At 36.7% G+C, this 19545-nt stretch overlaps 1 protein-coding gene across 1 annotated transcript in view; it reads right to left on the reverse strand.

Annotated features, from left to right (window-relative positions):
• Positions 1-2405: 2405 nt before the first annotated feature.
• Positions 2406-19545, reverse strand: part of LOC133630137 (uncharacterized) — an 82996-nt gene continuing 65856 nt past the window's right edge. The window contains exons 5-9 of the mRNA XM_062021489.1: positions 13632-13721; positions 10801-10945; positions 10389-10522; positions 9560-9759; positions 2406-7259 (exon numbers count right to left, since the gene is read on the reverse strand). Of these exons, the coding sequence (XP_061877473.1) occupies positions 6158-7259; positions 9560-9759; positions 10389-10522; positions 10801-10945; positions 13632-13721 (1671 nt within the window). The 3' untranslated portion in view covers positions 2406-6157. The remainder of the gene's footprint in view (positions 7260-9559; positions 9760-10388; positions 10523-10800; positions 10946-13631; positions 13722-19545) is intronic.

Here is a 19545-nt window from a genome sequence, read left to right on the forward strand (position 1 = left end):
CGTCATCATACCGAGACGTTTTCAGACGGATATTTCCCGTGAAATTTAAAATTGCACTTTATAAGTTAACCCGGCCGTATTGGCATGTGTTGCAATGTTAAGATTTCATCATTGATATATAAACTATCAGACTGCGTGGTCGGTAGCAGTGGGTTTCAGTAGGCCTTTAAGATTGCTGTCTCATGACCTCATTAACTAATAACGTTTTGGGAGACAATGATCTGATGTTTAAAAATCACATATTATAGGTAGTGGGCTGTTTTGAGGCATTTTTGTTAATGGTATCCGTAGTACTGATATCAAAAATGTTATTTCTATTTTGTGTAGTGTGCCTTAAATAATTTCGATCACATCTAGGTATTGATATGATGGGGATTTTGAGATTATTTTCTTGGTGCTGCGATAGGTTTAACGCGTCGTAATTTGCAACCTAAGTAGAATGCATGAGCACCGCTGGCACAGTCACTACAGAAAAAAATAATAAATAAAAATTTATTCTGATAGTTGCCCTTGTGTTTGCCCTAGTATTTAGCCTGGTTTTTATTCTGGTATTTGCCGTAGAATATATCCTGGTATTTATTCTGGAATTTGCCACGGTATTTATCCTAGTGTTTGCCCTTGTATTTGCCCTGATATTTTTCTTATATTTGCCCTTGTATTTGGCCTGTTATTTACACTTATCAAAATTTACCCGTGAAAAAATGTGGTCATCAGAATCGTTTTTAATATAGTGTCAAACATTTTTGTGCCAAAGAACACTAATTGGTATAGTTTCTACTTAGCCGGTTTAGCATGTTTATGCCAGCGTGCGGATGCAAACATATGCAGTCAGTTAAAAATATATATTTTAATACGCAAAGCTACATAAAGTTGTCAGACTCTTTCAAGCGTATTTTCAGCAGGACTCTGAGGCAGCGACTCAAAACAATCTTCAAAAATATTCTATGGAAGAACAGCCAGGAAGCTGCAAAACTGAATGAATAGCATAGTGAAAGGATGAAGAAACTTAAGTAAGATTATATGATAAGATTATGAAAATCAGTCTGATTTGAAGACATTACTATAATATTATGAAGACATTATAATGACCTTGGAGGACATGAGAGCTCACAGAACACAACCTTTAGGGGAATGCATCTAAGGTAAACACAATGAGAATTGAAGCACAAACAATTTATTTATTTGCAACACAGAACAACACAGTTTTCCATATCAAGAAAATTATGTTTAATAGATAGCAAGTCTGATTTGCAAAAAGACGTAGAAACATTGGAAGACACTGCATGTGTACTCAACTTGTTTACCCTCAATAACACACGTTGCTTTCACCTTTACAAAACAGTAGCAAGAAAAAGCCACATGGATTTACTTCAAAACTTCAAACTGCAGATTTCAAATGTCACACGTTTGCCTTACAATAAATAGGATTTCTCAACGTGAAATGAGCACACATAAAGAAAAGGACAAATTCATAACGGCGACAAAATGTACGCTTGTGCATGTCGACTAAAATAAAACAAGTGAACTTCAACCAAACTACTCTCAGTTTACCTTGAATTCATTTTGGTGCAAAAAACACTGATTGTGACATTTTGTTGACTTAACATTGCTAACACAACAAAAAGTGTCATATTTGATGATCTTAAAGTGAACACTATTACAAACTGTACAACATAAGCTGTGACATTAAAAGACATTTGATCTCATTTCAACGTTTAGGAAGTTATTGTGCGCTTTGACAGACGACTAAAAATGTCAACAACAACAACAACCAAAAAAAAGTATTCTCCTTCGTTTAAACAAACAAAATAATGTGTATAATTATAGTAGGGAAGGGATTCATATGGCCCCATTCCTGGGTAGATGTTGCGTGAAAGGAAGTGGGGGGGTTGATCCCTTTGTAATACAGTTTGCTGAGAATGATGGAAAGCCCCACTCTCCATAGCAACGGATGCTGTGGTCAAAGTTGGAATTGCCACAAAACACATTTTAAGATATTCAACACTCTACTGCCAATCTGGCACCCCCCTCCCCGCCCCCAAATCGTCCCGTTCCGTGTGTCAGGTAAACCGTGACGAATGGGGCCATGTGAATCCCCTTCCAACTGTACAATGTGCGTGTAATTCAGTGTCAAGAAAGAATACTCAAACATCAAAGCATACAAGTATATTTTGTATTTAGGATACCATTTGGATATTTGTCATTTTGTAAAAAAAAAAATAGGCTAAAACCAGTCCAATATGCTAATAAGTTATATATATATATATATATATATATATATATATATATATATATATATATATATATATATATATATATATATATATATATATATATATATATATATATATATATATATATATATATATATATATATATATATATATATATGTAAAAATGACTTTGTATATTTCTACTTTTTCTTCTTATGTAAATGTACTCCTTTTGGCTCTTTTTCCCCATTTTTTTTAGCAGTTGTATATTTTTACATTGTGTCGTGAGACAATAGAAAATGAGTTGTGAGCTGTAAATGGCTTTAAGATCAAACTTTGGACATCCCTGCTTAGATACTCTTAGCAGTCATTGTGTCAATGTTGTTAATTATAACATATCATAAAAAAATGTAATCCAGTTTGATATGTTTATTTCTAATATAACCAATCAGCTTATAAGGACATTGAATACAGTTTTGTAATTTTCCTGTGTGCTCCCATGCTGTCACTCGATGAAAAAACTAGCTGTTTTGATTTATATGGATTGAAAAATACATGTAACTTTTGTCATGAAAAATACTCATAACTTGACATATTTTTGTCATTTAACTGAAAATTGTAGAAATGTGCTAGGGAAGGGTTTCATATGGCCCCATTCCTGGGTGAATCTTGTGTGAAAGGAAGACGGGGGGTTAATAATTTGGAAATGCAGTCTGCTGAAAATGACAGAAAGCACCACCCTACATAGCAACAAACGCTGTGGTCAAAGTTGGAATTGCCACAAAACATATTTTAAGATATTCAACATTACTGCCAACTAAAGTGGAAAGTGCCCCCCCCCCCCCCCCAAAATCAGCATGTTTCATGTGTCAGGTAAACTGCAACGAATGGGGTCATATGAATCCCTTTTCTATTATGCTATCAAGTTTTTTGCACAGTAGAACCTCTGAGGTAGAACACAATCCATTCTGAAATGCTGGTTGAGTTTTGAGTTGTTCTTATTTGAAAAGGCATATACACATAGGACGAGTGGAAACATGAATGATAACATTTCATCAATATGCATTTTACTGTATAGATATAAGTTGAGCACCAAAATTAGATAAAACTTACCATTTGAAGATGGCTGAGAGGAAACACTTTGTTGACAAGCTTCTGCAGCCAAACACAAGCCATTATGCTACTGGTAAGCTACATGCTAAGTAGAACCCGTTTAACTCGACAACCAACTCATTGGGTCTGTGTAGTGTCCTCTTAAGTTGACTTAACATACACTATCGACCGCTTTTGTCGACATTAAATTTGAGGGATAATATGTACAAAATATAGGACAGTTTATGTCGACAATCTGTCAAAGTTGGTTAACTCATCAAGTCCTAGTCCACAAGTTCTTCTTACATCTAATACTTAAAAAAGTGTCCATTAAAGTCAACTTCGACGCGGTTCTATAAAAAATGTTCTGTTAATGTTGACGTGTGTTGTATTATTAACTTCATCATTATCACTAAGCAGCAACATTATTACAGTCTAATGACACCAAATTAAAGGGTATATCTATTATTAAAAAACAACTTTTCTTACCGGATGGTACCTTATTTTGTGTATTTGGGATCCACATAAGTCCCATAAATTCAAAATCAAATCATGGAGGCATTGCGGAGATGTTTATAAAATAGTATTGCATTCCTTTATGCTTTCTACAAACAAATTGAAATTGGATCTGTCCTTTGACATCTTCTGCCCTGTGACGTCAGCGGATATCTCCATTATATGGTAGAGGTTTACCCGAAGATTTTTGCGCCAATACGGCATTGTAGTCTGACACCGTAGTCAATTGCTTGTATTCGGAAGTGAAAACCAGTGGTGGTCAACCAAGCCAAGATGGCAGTTGTACAGCTAGCAGCGCGGAAATATCTGGGTACAAAAGAGGCTTGAATCTTCCTGCAAAAAGCAGATTTGAGCAAAAAAACAAACAATACAATGGAATAGATCCCTATACTTTTATCAAAAAAAAGATTTGTCGAGTGATATCAAGGATTATACTTTGGTCGTGCTCTCAGACATATCAAAGTATTGTTCTCTCGACAAAACAGATGGAAACTTGGAACAGCATGGAGGTCTACAACTTCTTTGTTTGTGGCTGGGTCAAGGAAATTGGTATCAAGACTCCGATAAATATGCATCGTTTTTGCTCTGGTAAGGTTGCATCTAATGATTTAACTTTGCGTCACGCCGTTAACGGGTAGCGTGTTTTTCGTCATCTTTATCAAAATATAACTATTGATGTCAACATCGTGTATGTGCGGAAAGCTTCATTTATGATTGTTGCCTTTGGTAAAAACGTGTGTAGGTTTTGCTGACATTTGCTTTCTTTTATTTAGACTCGCAGAGTTGATGCTTTTTGAAACACTCGTAGCAAACATGTGCTTAAGAAAAACAAAGAACATCAAGATGATACTTAAATGGTAAATAGTAACTGTTAAAAGTAGAAACAAACCTTTAACATTTTGATCACTGTAAACTTGTGGATTCTTAGACTGTGCTCCCTTGGACTGGAGTGTGTGCTGCTTTTCTCGTCGTTTCGTCAAATCTTGCACTCTTCCTCCCTTTCTAATTACCTCTCGAAGAACATTTATCTTTCTTGCGATTCGAACGGTTCTTACACAAAAACAACACAAGCTTAGGGCATTGCTTCTTTGAGAAAGGCTAAATGGCGCCCAGTATCCATTGAAAACAGAGTTTTGTATGCACATGCATCCTTCGCTGTTGCCATTTCTAATTCAAAGCAGCGTATTGTTCTAAATTATATCTGTCACTAGACTACCTATGGAAGGTCTAAAAACTACTACATGGTTAACAGGGAGTTGACGCAGTTGAAGTGAAGGCACGTAAATAAGACTGCTTACAAAACGTCCTGAAGAGACAGTCAGAAAGTGGCTTGAAGATGGTCTGTAAAACAAAATCTATGCAATATATCGACCAAAGAACCACCATTACATGTTATGTAGAGTAGACCACAAGGAAGTGTTTTGAATGTAAAAAAAAAAAAAAATCATAATCGGTCCCCTTTGAAACATGCACACACTCACTTCCTGTTCAGTGCAAACTAAGCTTAAAAAAAAAGCACGGCAGTATTAACCTGATTCTAACACAGCAACTAAAAAATACAAACATTGCAATGTTTTATTTAGATTTTTAGCTTACAAAAGCACTGGTGGCTAAACTCGACATAAACTTGATTAAAGCTATTTTCTGTTATGTCGACAAACGCTTGTGTCAACTTGAACGGGTTCTACTGTAATTACATTTACGTCATTATTACAACTTTAGACCTCACTAATACTGTATCACAAGGTTGCATTTTTATTTCCATCATTTCCATTGCAAAATCATGTTTGTACATTATAACTATATAGTAGATATACAGTAGACACATGGATGGATGGACGAACTGAGGGATTGATTGATTGATTGATTGATTGATTGATTGATTGATTGATTGATTGATTGATTGATTGATTGATTGATTGATTGATTGTGTAAAACCTCTGAGGATCCACTGAGTGTAGTTCCAGCGGTCATCCAGCAGGTAACATTGTCACGATGCATCAGTATTGTTATCATTTAGTATTAAAATGTGGTAGTTAAAGTGCTGAGAAACAAAAACCCTCCAGTGAAGTCCAGTAGATCTTCATATTTTTTTCAACCTGCATAGCAAGTTTTAGATTGGTGAAGAACGTTAAAATGTCCAACACATGACAGGAAATAAACGGTGTCTCTCGTGTCCACTAATCCAAAGCGACGAGAAAAGCTAACACTTGATTGTCAAACACAAACACAAGAACCTGAGCCTGTTCTGTCATCCAAAAAGAATGTTCGTACTTTTACTTTTCATGTTGGGTGTGCTTGATGACGGGGCAGGAAGTGCACCACTTCAAAGACGTTTAGGGCAAATAAACGTAAGGGTTTGATTTTACACACGGCATAACGTTCCTCGGACCAATTGTCATGGCCTTGTTGATGTTGTGGCCGCCCTCGGACCACGGCGGGGAGTCCATGGGCTCTCGTTTGATGGAATGGATCAGCCCATGGCCTTTGAACTCGTAGTGCTTATTAAAGTCCTGGTGCATGTAAGCCTTTTGAGGCTCTTGCTGGTAGACGTGAGAGTCGATGAGGTTGATTGTTTGATTACTGCATTGAGTGTGAGAAAGTCTCTGAGGGCTGAATTGGTCGTTGTCGTTGTTGCTCAAATCTTTGTCGCATTTCAGCAAGCGTCCGCTGTTGTTAACCGCGTAGTTCTGGAAGTTTCCGCTGTTGTACGGTGGGCTGATCGCTGCTTTGCCGCGATGACAGGGCGAGTACTGCAGGTCGTAATAATCCGCCTCTGATTTCAGATGGACGCCAGAGCTCTGGTCATATATCCCGTTACCGTAGCGACGGTCCATTGAGTCCGGATCCCGGTTTGCCCATGGTCGCCCGTAAGGGTCGCAGCCATTCTCCGAGTCCGAGTCGTGCTCTACTTTAATGGCTGGCATCTCGGGCATAAGGTGGCCGTCGTAGCATTCGCCATAGCCGCTCTCGCTCTTCACTAAATCTACGCAGTAGGGGTCCGGTTCTGCCGGGATCTGGAGGTTCCCGTAGAGCTTAGACACAAACACCTCGCCATTCCTGCTGCTGTGGCAGCTGGGAGAAAGGCGGTACTGCTTCCCATATAGGCCAGCCTTGTTTAGGCGGTTAGCTGGGGTGTAGCCGATGCCCTGACCACCCCTGAGGAGCCCAGAGCTGGGACGCAAAGGCCAACCGTTCCCCAGGCCTGGACTGAGGCCCTTATGGGACGACATGGACGACTTGCAGAAATTGAGAGGTTCTTCTTGGTTATAGTAGACATCAGGACGGAACTTGAGGTTGTCTTTGGTGAGCGGGGTCCAGGGCGTGTGGTGACCCCTCTGTGTACCCCCAGGAGTCGGACAAGACAGGAGAAGAGGGTCTGCTACATCGTCCATTCCCCCACTGAAAGAGTGCCTACGGAGGTGTTCTCCTCTTTCTCTGTAAGACACAAGAGAAGGAAAAAGGGAACCAAAATAGATAAATTACTGAAGTCTGTCACTTTTATGTTGACCAATTCATCAAATCCTGGTCCACACTCTTCTTCTTATTGCGAATAAGTGTCTGCTTAAGTCAATGTCAACATACCTTTACATCAATTATATCAACATTAACTTTAAGAGTCAAAAAGGTAATTTCTATGAAAAATGTTGACTTTGTGTGAAAAATGTTGACTTTGTGTGAAAAATTTTGACTTTATGTTGAGATGTGGTATTGTTAAGCAGCAAAATAACTACTGTCAAATTACACAACATTTAAGCATACACACACTCACTTCTTGTCCAGCTTCAAAATAAAAGTATTAACCTGGCTTGTGTATCACTAGGAAGTAGTGAAAACATTCAACCAAACTATCACAGCAGCTCCTTTGGATAATAAAATGAACTATTTTATGAAAACACAAAATGTATATTCTCAGAAAACCAGAGGAATATATCACTTCCTGTCACTACCGTTATCAAGATAGGAGTTAAACATACTTGACCAATACCGCGGATTCTGATTCTGATCAGTATCACTAATATTGTAATAATAACTTCCTATCGATATCACTGTCAAAATCACTTTAGATTTATATCACTATCTATCACTGTCACTATCTATTACTATCACTATCTATGACTTTCTGCGACTATAGCGATACTATCACTATCACTTTATTTTACTTGAACTTTCTATCACTATAAATATTACTTTCTATCACTTTCTATTACTCTATCACTGTAACTGTTGTTCACTATCACTTTCTGTCACTATCAATTTCTATCACTATCTACTATCACTATATCACTATTACTTTCTATCCCAATCGATTTCTATCAATATCACTTTTTATCACTATCATTTTCTATTACCATCACGTTCTATCACTCTCTATCATTTTCTATTACTATATCACTATCATTTTCTATCACCATCACTTTCTATCACTCTCTATCATTTTCTATTACTATATCACTATTACTTTCTATCACTATCACTTTCTAACACTATCACTTTCAATCAGTATAACTTTCAATCACGATCATGTTCTATCACTTTTTATTACTATATCACTATTACTTTCTATCACTATCACTTTCTATCACTTTCAATCACTATCACTTTATTTCACAATCAATTTATAGCACTATACTTTATATCATTATCACTTGTTATATTTTCTATCACTTTCTATCACTTTCGATCGCTATTACTTTCCATCACTATCACTTTCCATCACTATTACTTTCTTTCAAAATCAATGTATATCACTATCACTTTCTATCATTATCACTTGTTATGTTTTCTATCACTTTCTATCACTTTCATCACTTTCAATTACTATATCACCATTATTTTGTCACTTTCACTTTCTATCACTCTAACATTTTCTATTACTATATCACTATCATTTTCTATCACCATCACTTTCTATCACTCTATCATTTTCTATTACTACATCACGATTAATTTTTATCACTATCACTTTTTATCACTTTTAATCACTATCACTTTCCATCACTATGGCTATCTTTCACAATCAATTTCTATCACTATCATTTTTCTATCAGGTTCTATCACTATCACTTTCTATCACTATATCACTATTTCTTTCAGAATAAATGTCTATCACTATCATTTTCTATCAATATCACTATATCACAATTACTTTCTATCTCTATCAATTTCTATTACTATCACTTTTTATCACTATCACTTTCTACCACTATCATTCTCTATCACCATCACTTTCTATCACTCTCTATCACTTTCTATTACTATACCACTATCACTTTCAATCACTATAACTTCCAATCGCTATCCATCACTATCTATTTATATCACTATCATTTTATATCACTTCCTATCACTATCACTTTCTATCACTATTACTTTCTTTCACAATCAATTTCCATCACTATCCCTTTCTATCATTATCACTTTTGTATTACTTTTTATCACTTTCTATCTCCTTCGATCACTATTACTTTCTATCACAATAATTTTTCTATCACTATCTATCATTATCGCTTTGTATCACTTTCTATCACTTTCCTTCACTATCACTTTCCATTACTATATAACTATCTATGACTGTCAACCCTCATCACTATCACAATGTCTCACACTTGAAATGGTACACACTCTGTACAAATAGAAATATTCAAAGTAATACACACCCTATTCAGGTGAAATAATATTTTAATGAATACACACTTTGTACAGTCGAAATAATATTTGAAATACTACACACTTACCCATGCTCCAGTGTGGTGACCATGCCTCCTTTGTTTTTCCCGCGCATTAGCATGTTCTTCATCTTCATTTCGGTGATGGAGGGCAGCAGGAGAGGCACAGCGATGCAGAATAGAGCCAGCTGAGGAGGAAGCGGCGCACCGGACGCTGACTTCTTTTTCTGTCCGTGCAGAAACTTCAGCCGACCTTGAAACTGCATCGTCTGGAAAAGAAGACAGGAAGAGATTCATATGGTCTCATTCCTTCATTCCTTGGTGGATCTCGTGCAAGAGGAAGAGGAGGGGCTAATCATTTTTGCAATGCAGTCTGCTGAAAATGATGAAAAGTGCCACTCGACGAAGCAACTGACTCTGTGGTCAAAGTTGGAATTGCCACACAACACATTTTTAGATATTCCACATTAGACTGCCATCTGGTGGGTAAAGTGGATAGTGCATCACGTTTCATGTGTCAGGCAAACCTTGTCTAATGGGGTCATATGAATCCCCTTTCTACTGTACGTTGCTGCTAAGTGATATTGATGAAGCTAATAATACGAGCGGTCAACTTGTATGTCGACATCGACTTAAGCGGGAACTTTTTAGTTATCTCTATTTTACAGGAGAGAAAAACATGATGTGGAAATATGATCTACTAATGAAAAGCTGACCAATCCCAGGTCATAATACCAACATCAACATTAACTTCAAGTGCTTGAACTGTCATCATGATCACACTGAGGCGAACATCTCCCTTGATGCTCTTTAATAATGTTGTAGATTATACGCATCACATTGTTTCAATAAATCTCCTCCATCTTGAAGTTGACTTTGCAGACTCGATGTCACTCACCAAGAATCCAGATGTGCTGTCCAAGAGACATCGGACCCTCGCTATGAAACATCTGTTGAGGAAGCAAGACAGCTCTGCAGGAACGCCGCCCGCCTCTGGAGAGTTGAACAAACTGCTCGCCGCAAAGTCCTCACCTGAATGCAAAACCAGCGTGTAAGCATTTTCTTTTAAAGCAGCACATTATGAAAATAAGTTGTTAAAGATGGACATAAACACAATTACATCATTAAAGTCATAAATCAGCTGGAACTGAATAAGCGGGTTGGCACAGTACAATTACAAAATACAATACAATTACAATTACAATTACAATTTACGATTACAATTTACAATTACAATTAACTATTAAAATTTCCAACTAAAATGAAAATTTACGATTAACAATTTCAATTTCCTGCCAAAAGTGACCCACCAGTGCCTACAGTGAGCTGGCTGTCCTGATGCGCTGCTGCCCCCTGGTGCTGTGGAGGACACATGGCCCAGTGCAGCTGGCTTCTAAACTCCTGGCGGTCGTCAATGTGAATGTAGTCAAACACGTTCTGGTGCATCACATCCGTCTACAAGCAGGGAATCGTACTGTACTTACAATGTCATTGTGCTCGCCAACAACAATATTTCTATTATTCAGCATGTGTAACAATGTCATCAATCTGTAACTATATAAGAATATATAAAAATATAGGACTCTGATTGTGATTCTGAGCTCTATCTCTATTTTGCAATGATCTTTTCTCTTCCTGCTCTAATCAGTGTGCAGAATAAAACGAGCTATTACTACAAAAGTATTATTTTTTAAATGTATTTTCCCCCATTGCTAATAAAATCCTTATAGTAGAAAGTGTGCAACATTGCAACCTTATTGCATAGTCCTTTTTCAAATTAATTTTTGGTATTTGAATGCTAATTAAGATTGGCTTATTTAGCTTGGCCGCTATAAAGATGCAAAGAGCACAAATATTGTTGTCATTTCAATTCATAAATGTAATGCTAATTATGAAAATATTATAATTCAATAACATAAGAGAAAAGCACAGTGTGGACAGGTAATACAATAAACACAATGTATATGAATACAAAAAAGTTTAATTAAATCAATGTATTATCGATAATAAATACTTAATTATCAAAAAAATAATACAAATTAAATAACAAACAAATGTATATAATAATATAATGATTCATTTTACATTTTGCAATTTATTTATTAATTTTAAAAGTATACCACTATTATTCATATTATGTCATTTATATATCAAATTGTAATTGTATGAATGTATATAACTATATATATAATATAATAGTAATTATATAATAACATTATTTTAATATCCATCCATCCATTTTTCTACCGCTTGTCCCGTTCGGGGTCGCGGGGATGCTGGAGCCTATCTCAGCTGCATTCGGGCGGAAGGTGGGGTATTATTTTATTCTAATATAATAATGAATAATAAAATATACTATTAATATATTTTTATAATATAATTAATATTAATAATATATAATATAATAATAATAATAATATAATTAAATATGATATATATCCATCCATCCATTTTCTACCGCTTGTCCCTTTCGGGATCGCGGGGGGTGCTGGAGCCTATCTCAGCTGCATTCGGGCGGTAGGCGGGGTACACCCTGGGCAAATCGCCACCTCATCGCAGATGTATATTTGTATTTTTTGTATATTATTGTGTGTCCAAACGTTTAGGTACACCCTACATATATTGTACAGTTTTGGTATGAATAAAAAAATATTTTTTTAAATGTTGTAAATCAAGTATTGTAAACTTTATGTTACAACAGCTGCTAAAAATAAATACATATATCATAATTATTAAACAAATAATCACAACATACAATATAAATATATTACATATTATTATATAAATAGATTACATTTAATTAAAAAGAAAAAATACATTGATTTTGAATTATTATTGTTATTATTATCTTTGTATAATTTATGTTAGAATATTATAGCAAATATACACTTATACGATAATAAATAAATAGAGTGTAAAATGGTATAACTTCATTCATAACTACAATAACTATCATTATTACAATAATATATTTGAAAGTTAAACACTTGATTTTTAATATTTAATAGCAGAGTTATTGTCCTAATTTGGTCAAATGACAGACATGCTGAGTCGTGATTTAGGAGACTTGGAATAAGACGTGTTGTACCTTTAAATGGACGGAGGCTTGGTTGCTATTATTCACGGCCTCCGATTGGTTAAAATATATTAACATTTCTATGACGACTAGACATTTATTTGCAATGCTGCTGCTGTGTGGATGTAGATTATTAGGAAGCATATTTGTTTTAAGGTCAGATATTTGCACAGTATGTGTCAGATGCTGTTTTGGCGGGAAGATAACGAACGTTTACGTCACGCTTCACACAAAATCAGTTTTGTACGTACAGTAAAAAAAAAAAGTACAGTAAAAGTGAGAGCAGCTGTGTTTGTCAAACATCGCGTGACACCAGCTCCCGAAGAGCAGAACACACACACTGTGGCACACACACACACACACACACACACACACACACACACACACACACACACACACACACACACACACACACACACACACAGAGTGAGTCAGACTGTTCTGGTCGTCTTCCTTTTTTTCCATCAATTTCTTTTCTTTTCTGACAGATTCTTCAACCTTCTCCTCTTCCTCCCTCCATGTTTTTTCCACACTTGTGTCACGCGATGCTTTTGATCGACTGCCTCCAAAAATACAAAATGTGGTTTTGCAGCAGACAGATGAAAGTAGTGAATATTGTTTATGTTTCTTGTATTATTTCGCTGCCCTTCAAAGGCACAGAAGAGGATGAGAGTTTTGTGTTGTGGCGCTGCTCTGTGAAGTTTATTAGACATAAAATGTTCCTAAAACTATAATTATGGGCACAACATTACATGACAAACTCAAAACAAACAAAGAAGGTTCTGTGGGAATGTTTTTGTTTTTGTTGTTGAGTCTGAAATCCAACATTTAAAAAAGACAAACTTTTTTTGGCTTTATCTTCAGGAAGGTCATGTGACTTGCAGAGTGAAGCATGTTGGGATACATGCATTCTGTGTACTTTAGATCTATAATGCAGTTTTCTAGCAACAAGAGTAAACTAAAAGCGTTCACCACTATGTGGTCAAAAGTATGATCCAAACTGATTAATATGATAGTGTGTATGAATATGATATTGTGTATGATGTAGGGTCAAAGTTCACTTACCTGATGGAATCCTAGATAGTCCACAATAGTTGATGAAGCATAAAACATCATCCCATCACTGCTCACCACCAACGCGAATCCTGTCAGAGACTAAACACAAATAATAATGTTACTATGTTTGTACTACACACAAATACATATACATTGTTAAAACATATTTAGTATATTTGTATTACAAACAAATACATATACACGGTTATTACACATCTATTATATTTGTACTCCACCCAAATACATTATTATTACATATTTACTATATTTGTACTCAGGACCGTTAAGCATCAGTGGCTAAGTGCCATGAGTTTGTGTTGGTGCAGGTGAGAGAGAGCAAGCGGCTGCTGTTGATATGACAGATGACAAAGAGTTGGTTCAAGCCTGGTTTATACAGCAGAAAATTACCAGCCTTGCTAGATATACATTTTTACTAATGTTTTTTGTGTGGTTAAGGCCGAGTAAAAACAGTTTTGCTCAATAAAGTCATCGATTTGGTTTCCTGTCTTCCTCAAAGCGTCTCGACAGACGTTACAATAATTTAACAGTGTTGACAATCATTGTTATCTGTTGTGGTCGATTGTTGTCACCTGTCACTCCCAGTGGCATTGCAAAATTATAGAGAATAAATTGTTATGTGTTTACATGTGTTTAGAGTTCAGATAGAATATGATTTTGAGTATGCGCGCACCTGACAGGGAACGTTGTTCATATTTTTCAAAAAGAAGGTTTTAATGTCCTGGGCCACTGCTCTGTTGCCCCCAGGGCTGTAACTAGGATTTGACAAATACCGAGGTCAAAAATTGGTTGTCCAATAGAAGCTTTAAAAGGCTAAAATTATAGGTATCCCAGCACCCTATAAATAATTAAAGCTTACAAGGAGGTGCACTATCACATGTTGTATTATCTAACATCTTTGACAATCAGTATGATTTTGTAAGAGTTCACTTTTTTAATATATCACAAGTTTAGTGTATGGAAATTTTTTAACATCATTAAAACATGACTTAAAAAATCTAACCAAAACTTCTACTGTGACTGGGCTTCGAGCCCAAGGCAAGCAAGCTAAGGACGCCGGGCCACGGGGCCACCGGAAATGCAGTGGGAAAATATCTGGTCATATTCTAGTCAGTAACAGAGCATGACGTGGCCATGAATACGTTTGGGGTCAAATATTATATGAAGCGCCTGGTCATCAATATTTAACATTTTAATGCCCTTATTCATGCAAAACAGCCCCCCACTGATCGCAAAGTTTTGAATTTAGGGCGGAGCGTTATCATACCGACAGCGTTTCACATCAATTTCTTTCAGGTGAAACCAACTTCAGTATGACTTAATGGGCAGCACGGTGGAACAGGGGTTAGTGCATGTGCCTCACAATACGAAGGTCCTGAGTAGACTGAGTTCAATCCCGGGCTCGGGATCTTTCTGTGTGGAGTTAGCATGTTCTCCCCGTGACTGCGTGGGTTCCCTCCGGGTACTCCGGCTTCCTCCCACCTCCAAAAACATGCACCTGGGGATAGGTTGACTGGCAACACTAAATTGGCCCTAGTGTGTGAATGTGAGTGTGAATGTTGTCTGTCTATCTGTGTTGGCCCTGCGATGAGGTGGCGACTTGTCCAGGGTGTACACCGCCTTCCGCCCGAATGCAACTGAGATAGGCTCCAGGACCCCAAAAGGGACAAGCGGTTGAAAATGGATGGATGGACTTAATGTTAATGTTATGTTGCCAGCACATTTCTTATCGGAAAATATTTAAAGTAAAAGTGGACTTCATTGCATTACGGTGTTGGAGTTGTAGTGGGCTGTGAATGACCAAAGATTGTATATTAAGAGAGTATGATCTACTAGTGTGTGAATGTGAGTGTGAATGTTGTCTGTCTATCTGTGTTGGCCCTGCGATGAGGTGGCAACTTGTCCAGGGTGTACCCCGCCTTCCGCCCGATTGTAACTGAGATAGGCTCCAGCGCCCCCCGCGACCCCGAAGGGAATAAGCGGTAGAAAATGGATGGATGGATGGATCTACTACATGATGTTGTACAGCGCACACGATGTGCTACACAAAGTTACATCATCTTCTTTTTGTCATTTAGAAAAAATACCAAAGACATGGCCTCGGTGTCCTCAATGGTAGCATGTTTCACATGGCCCCATTTGTCGCGGTTTACCTGACAAATGAAACGTGATGAATTGGAGAGGGAAGTGCGCTCCCACTATGGCAGTAGAGTGTTTAATGTCTTAAAATGTGTTTTGTGGCAATTCCAACTTTGACCAGAGTGTCAGTTGCAATGTAGAGTGGCGCTTTCCATTATTTTCAGCAGACTGCATTGCAAAATGATTAATCCCCCACCTTCCTCTCACGCAAGATCAACCATGTGAATCCATTCCTTACAGTTTAAGTTTATTACAGTTTATTAGTACAGTTTATTTCATCCAACCTTCAACAAGTGTCAGCAATTATCAATCATAACGTTTAAAAAAAAAAATTATAGTAATTAAAAGAAAGTATCTAAAGTTTAGCCCTAGAATTCATAAAGTTAATTTTCATGAAAATGGTATATAATAGCATCGATATCACATATTTCATTAAAAAATACCAACATTTTAAGGAACTTGGAGTTAAAGGTCACTTGATCAACTTGATCTATTTGAAGGTTTTTGTCACTTTTTCTTGCGTTTCTGATTAAATCAATCGAATAAACCATCAAAACAACACACTTAATTACTTGACAAAGTACAGAGGCAGTTGACATCATAATAACATCAAGTCAATGCTTTACTTGAGCCCAGCAACATCATTATTGGATGATGTCATAACTATGTTCACATGTTGACAAAATAGTGGAAACATGGAAGTGGTTTCATACACGTCACACATGAATATGAAAATATCAACTTTGGTAAAGACACAGTCTGATGGAAAAGAAAAAGGAACAAGAAAGAAAGCACAGGAAGGAGATGTGAAACAGAGTGTGTGTGTGCGTGTGTGTGCGTGTGTGTGTGTGTGTGTGTGTGTGTGTGCGTGCGTGCGTGCGTGCGTGTGTGTGTGTGTGTGTGTGTGCACAGCTGTGATAGCGTGACAACAGCAAGGCAGCTTCATTGCGTGACTGCAGCCAAAGTCTGTCGCTTGTATTTTAGTGCGAGACTCTGCAGGTCCTCCCTGGTGTGTGTTGGACTATTTTTAGTATTCATGTGCTCTAACTTTACCAACCATCTAATTGCCTCAGCTAGCAGACAATTACATGAATTATTACCATCACATGATGGCTTTATTATATTAGTACACTGTTTTGACACTTTTTGTCAAGAAATCTAATTATATAAAAATGACAGCAGTGAAAAATATCAATACAGTTTTCAAAATACGATCAATGAATGAAATCAGCATCAATTAGCAAAGTCAGTTGAACCCGCTTATGTCGACTGAACACAACAGCAACATAACTTCAGTGCAATAAAACATGCACACACTCACTTCCGGTTCACTGCAAAATAAGCTTCAAAATACAAGCATGGCAGTATTAATGTGACTTATTGCATATGACGTCACATTCGTTTTTCTTCTTCGCGGCTTATTTCACACAATGCAGCTTGACCATTAAAACAAGTGAGAGTTTTGCAGAAAATGCCACATTGCTGTTCTGTTTTGGGGCATTCCAATTGTTCAAATACAAAGATAGGAAAGAGCTTTCATAGAGTCCTGAAAGAAGTGGTTCATAAAGTCCGGAAAAAAACGAAAAGGCGTCGAAGGAAATAGCTCTTAAAAATATCTCTTTCATCAACTTGTGGAATACAATCGGACCGCTTGTGTCTGCAGCGATCATTTTGTAAAATGTTTGTTTGAACATTTGATTTGTTTAACAAACTTTCTGTGATGCAGTCAATTTTATTCTCTACAATATTAGTAGTGTTTGAGAGCAGAAATAAATGTAAGGAAAGGACAAGAGCTCAAATTAGTGTGTGTTCTTTTGTGGTTACCATGTCGAAATATAACGACGACGACCTGGTTGTGCAAATAAACTAACGTCATATTAAGTCCTAGTAATAAATATTTGAATTGTCGGTGCAATATTTTTGTTGTCGGTTTTCATAACAGAAACTAAAAGTTAGTTGTTGTGCAGGAAAGCCCAGTGCTTCATTCGACACGGATGACACATTATACCAATCTGTGGTGATAATATAGCCTTAATAGTATTAATAAACTAGATGAATAAATCTGTCTTAGGCTCAACAGCATATACTGAATCTTGATATCGCTAGCAAACATTGCTGAACAACAATAGCTAGATACTAAAACTTCACAGTATAAAAACAACAGCAGACATGAATTGTAGATACAACTAAAATTTGTAGCAGGAAATCAACTGCAAACAAACGTATCCTTTTTCTCATTAGCACCACGATCACAGCAGCATGACACTTGTTATGTCAATCACAGACATTAGTTACCAAAGCACAAATAAGTCCAACTTTGTCTTTCACGGATTAATGCTTCTTTTGTGGACCACTCCAGATGTAAAGACATGATGTGCCTTCAGTCTTTTCTTCTCTAAATACTGTGAGAAAAATATTTTTCTTAAGAGGTATATATTCACTCCATCCACTTTTAAGTATTTATGATCGCTTATATATTGCCTCTAAACATTGAAAAATACGCCCAAATTGTGCATTGATGAAGTAGCATAATGGGACCCTAGACCAGGGGTGTCAAACTCATTTTAGCTCAGGGGCTGCATGAAGGAAAATCTATTCCCACGTGAGCCGGACAGCTAAAATCATGGCATAATAATTTTTTTTTTTAAAAAGACAACTTCAAAATTGCTTTCTTTGTCTTACTGTGGCCAAAAATAGAACAAGCACATTCTGAAAATGCACACCTTACAAATAATTCTATTAGCAAACACTTGAAGTTAGTTGAAAATTCTCAGGAAAAAATTGGTGCAATTTCAAAACACCATGAAGAACACAATGAACTTAGACTTAACTTAGCACTTAGGGTTAAAGATGTGTTTGGTGACATTCACAACTGCCACAACACATTCATTTATCATCATTCAAATATTACAAATATAATACAATCAAAACAATTGTCAAAATGATACCATGAAAGCCGAGTTAAACGTGACATAACTACAAACTTAGTATATTTAAGCATAAAATAAAATAGAACAAACCACAAATGAAAAACACACGTTTTTACAATGGACTTTAGTGTGCACATTGTGCCGTCAACAAATTGCGAGCGCTGCATGGAATTTTAACTACAAAGATAATTGTCATGTTGACTTAAATCTTTGCATCTTAACGTTTATCTGTTAGGTGGATAATTTACAATAAAACAGCATTAGTCTGCAACCAACCACAACAGGAGCAGCTGATTGCTTGCACCTGTGCCAATTGGAGTAGCGGCAGCCAATCCAGAGGGCCCTCAAAGTCAGCTGACACATCATCTTAAACAGTGTGATGTGGGTTGCACTGGAATTGCTATTGCAACATCCAGTGGACACATTTAGAACAACAGTTTCTTTCATTAAAAAAATTGCAGCTCATTTTTATACTTAGCAAAGTCATTTTGCGGCCATACATTTGACAACCCCTACCCTAAACCATCGCCTGAAACCCAGAAGGTTCACGTGACCTCTTGGTCACGTGATTGCAACCCACCTATTGCTTGTATTCCAACTGACAAGCGGTAGAAAATGGATGGATGGATGGATTTCTTCCCAGAAGTAATAACCAGTGGTGGTCGACCAAGCTAAGATGGCAGTGCGCAAACTATCTGAGTACACAAGGGGCCTATATATTCCTGCAAAAAGCAGATATGAGCAATAAATCCAACAATGCAATAGAATACATCCCTATACTTAATCAAAAAAAGATTTAACAAGTGATATCAACGATTATACGTCGGTGGCGTTCC

This window comes from Entelurus aequoreus, linkage group LG15, assembly GCF_033978785.1.
Source record: "Entelurus aequoreus isolate RoL-2023_Sb linkage group LG15, RoL_Eaeq_v1.1, whole genome shotgun sequence".
NCBI classification, from domain to species: domain Eukaryota; kingdom Metazoa; phylum Chordata; class Actinopteri; order Syngnathiformes; family Syngnathidae; genus Entelurus; species Entelurus aequoreus.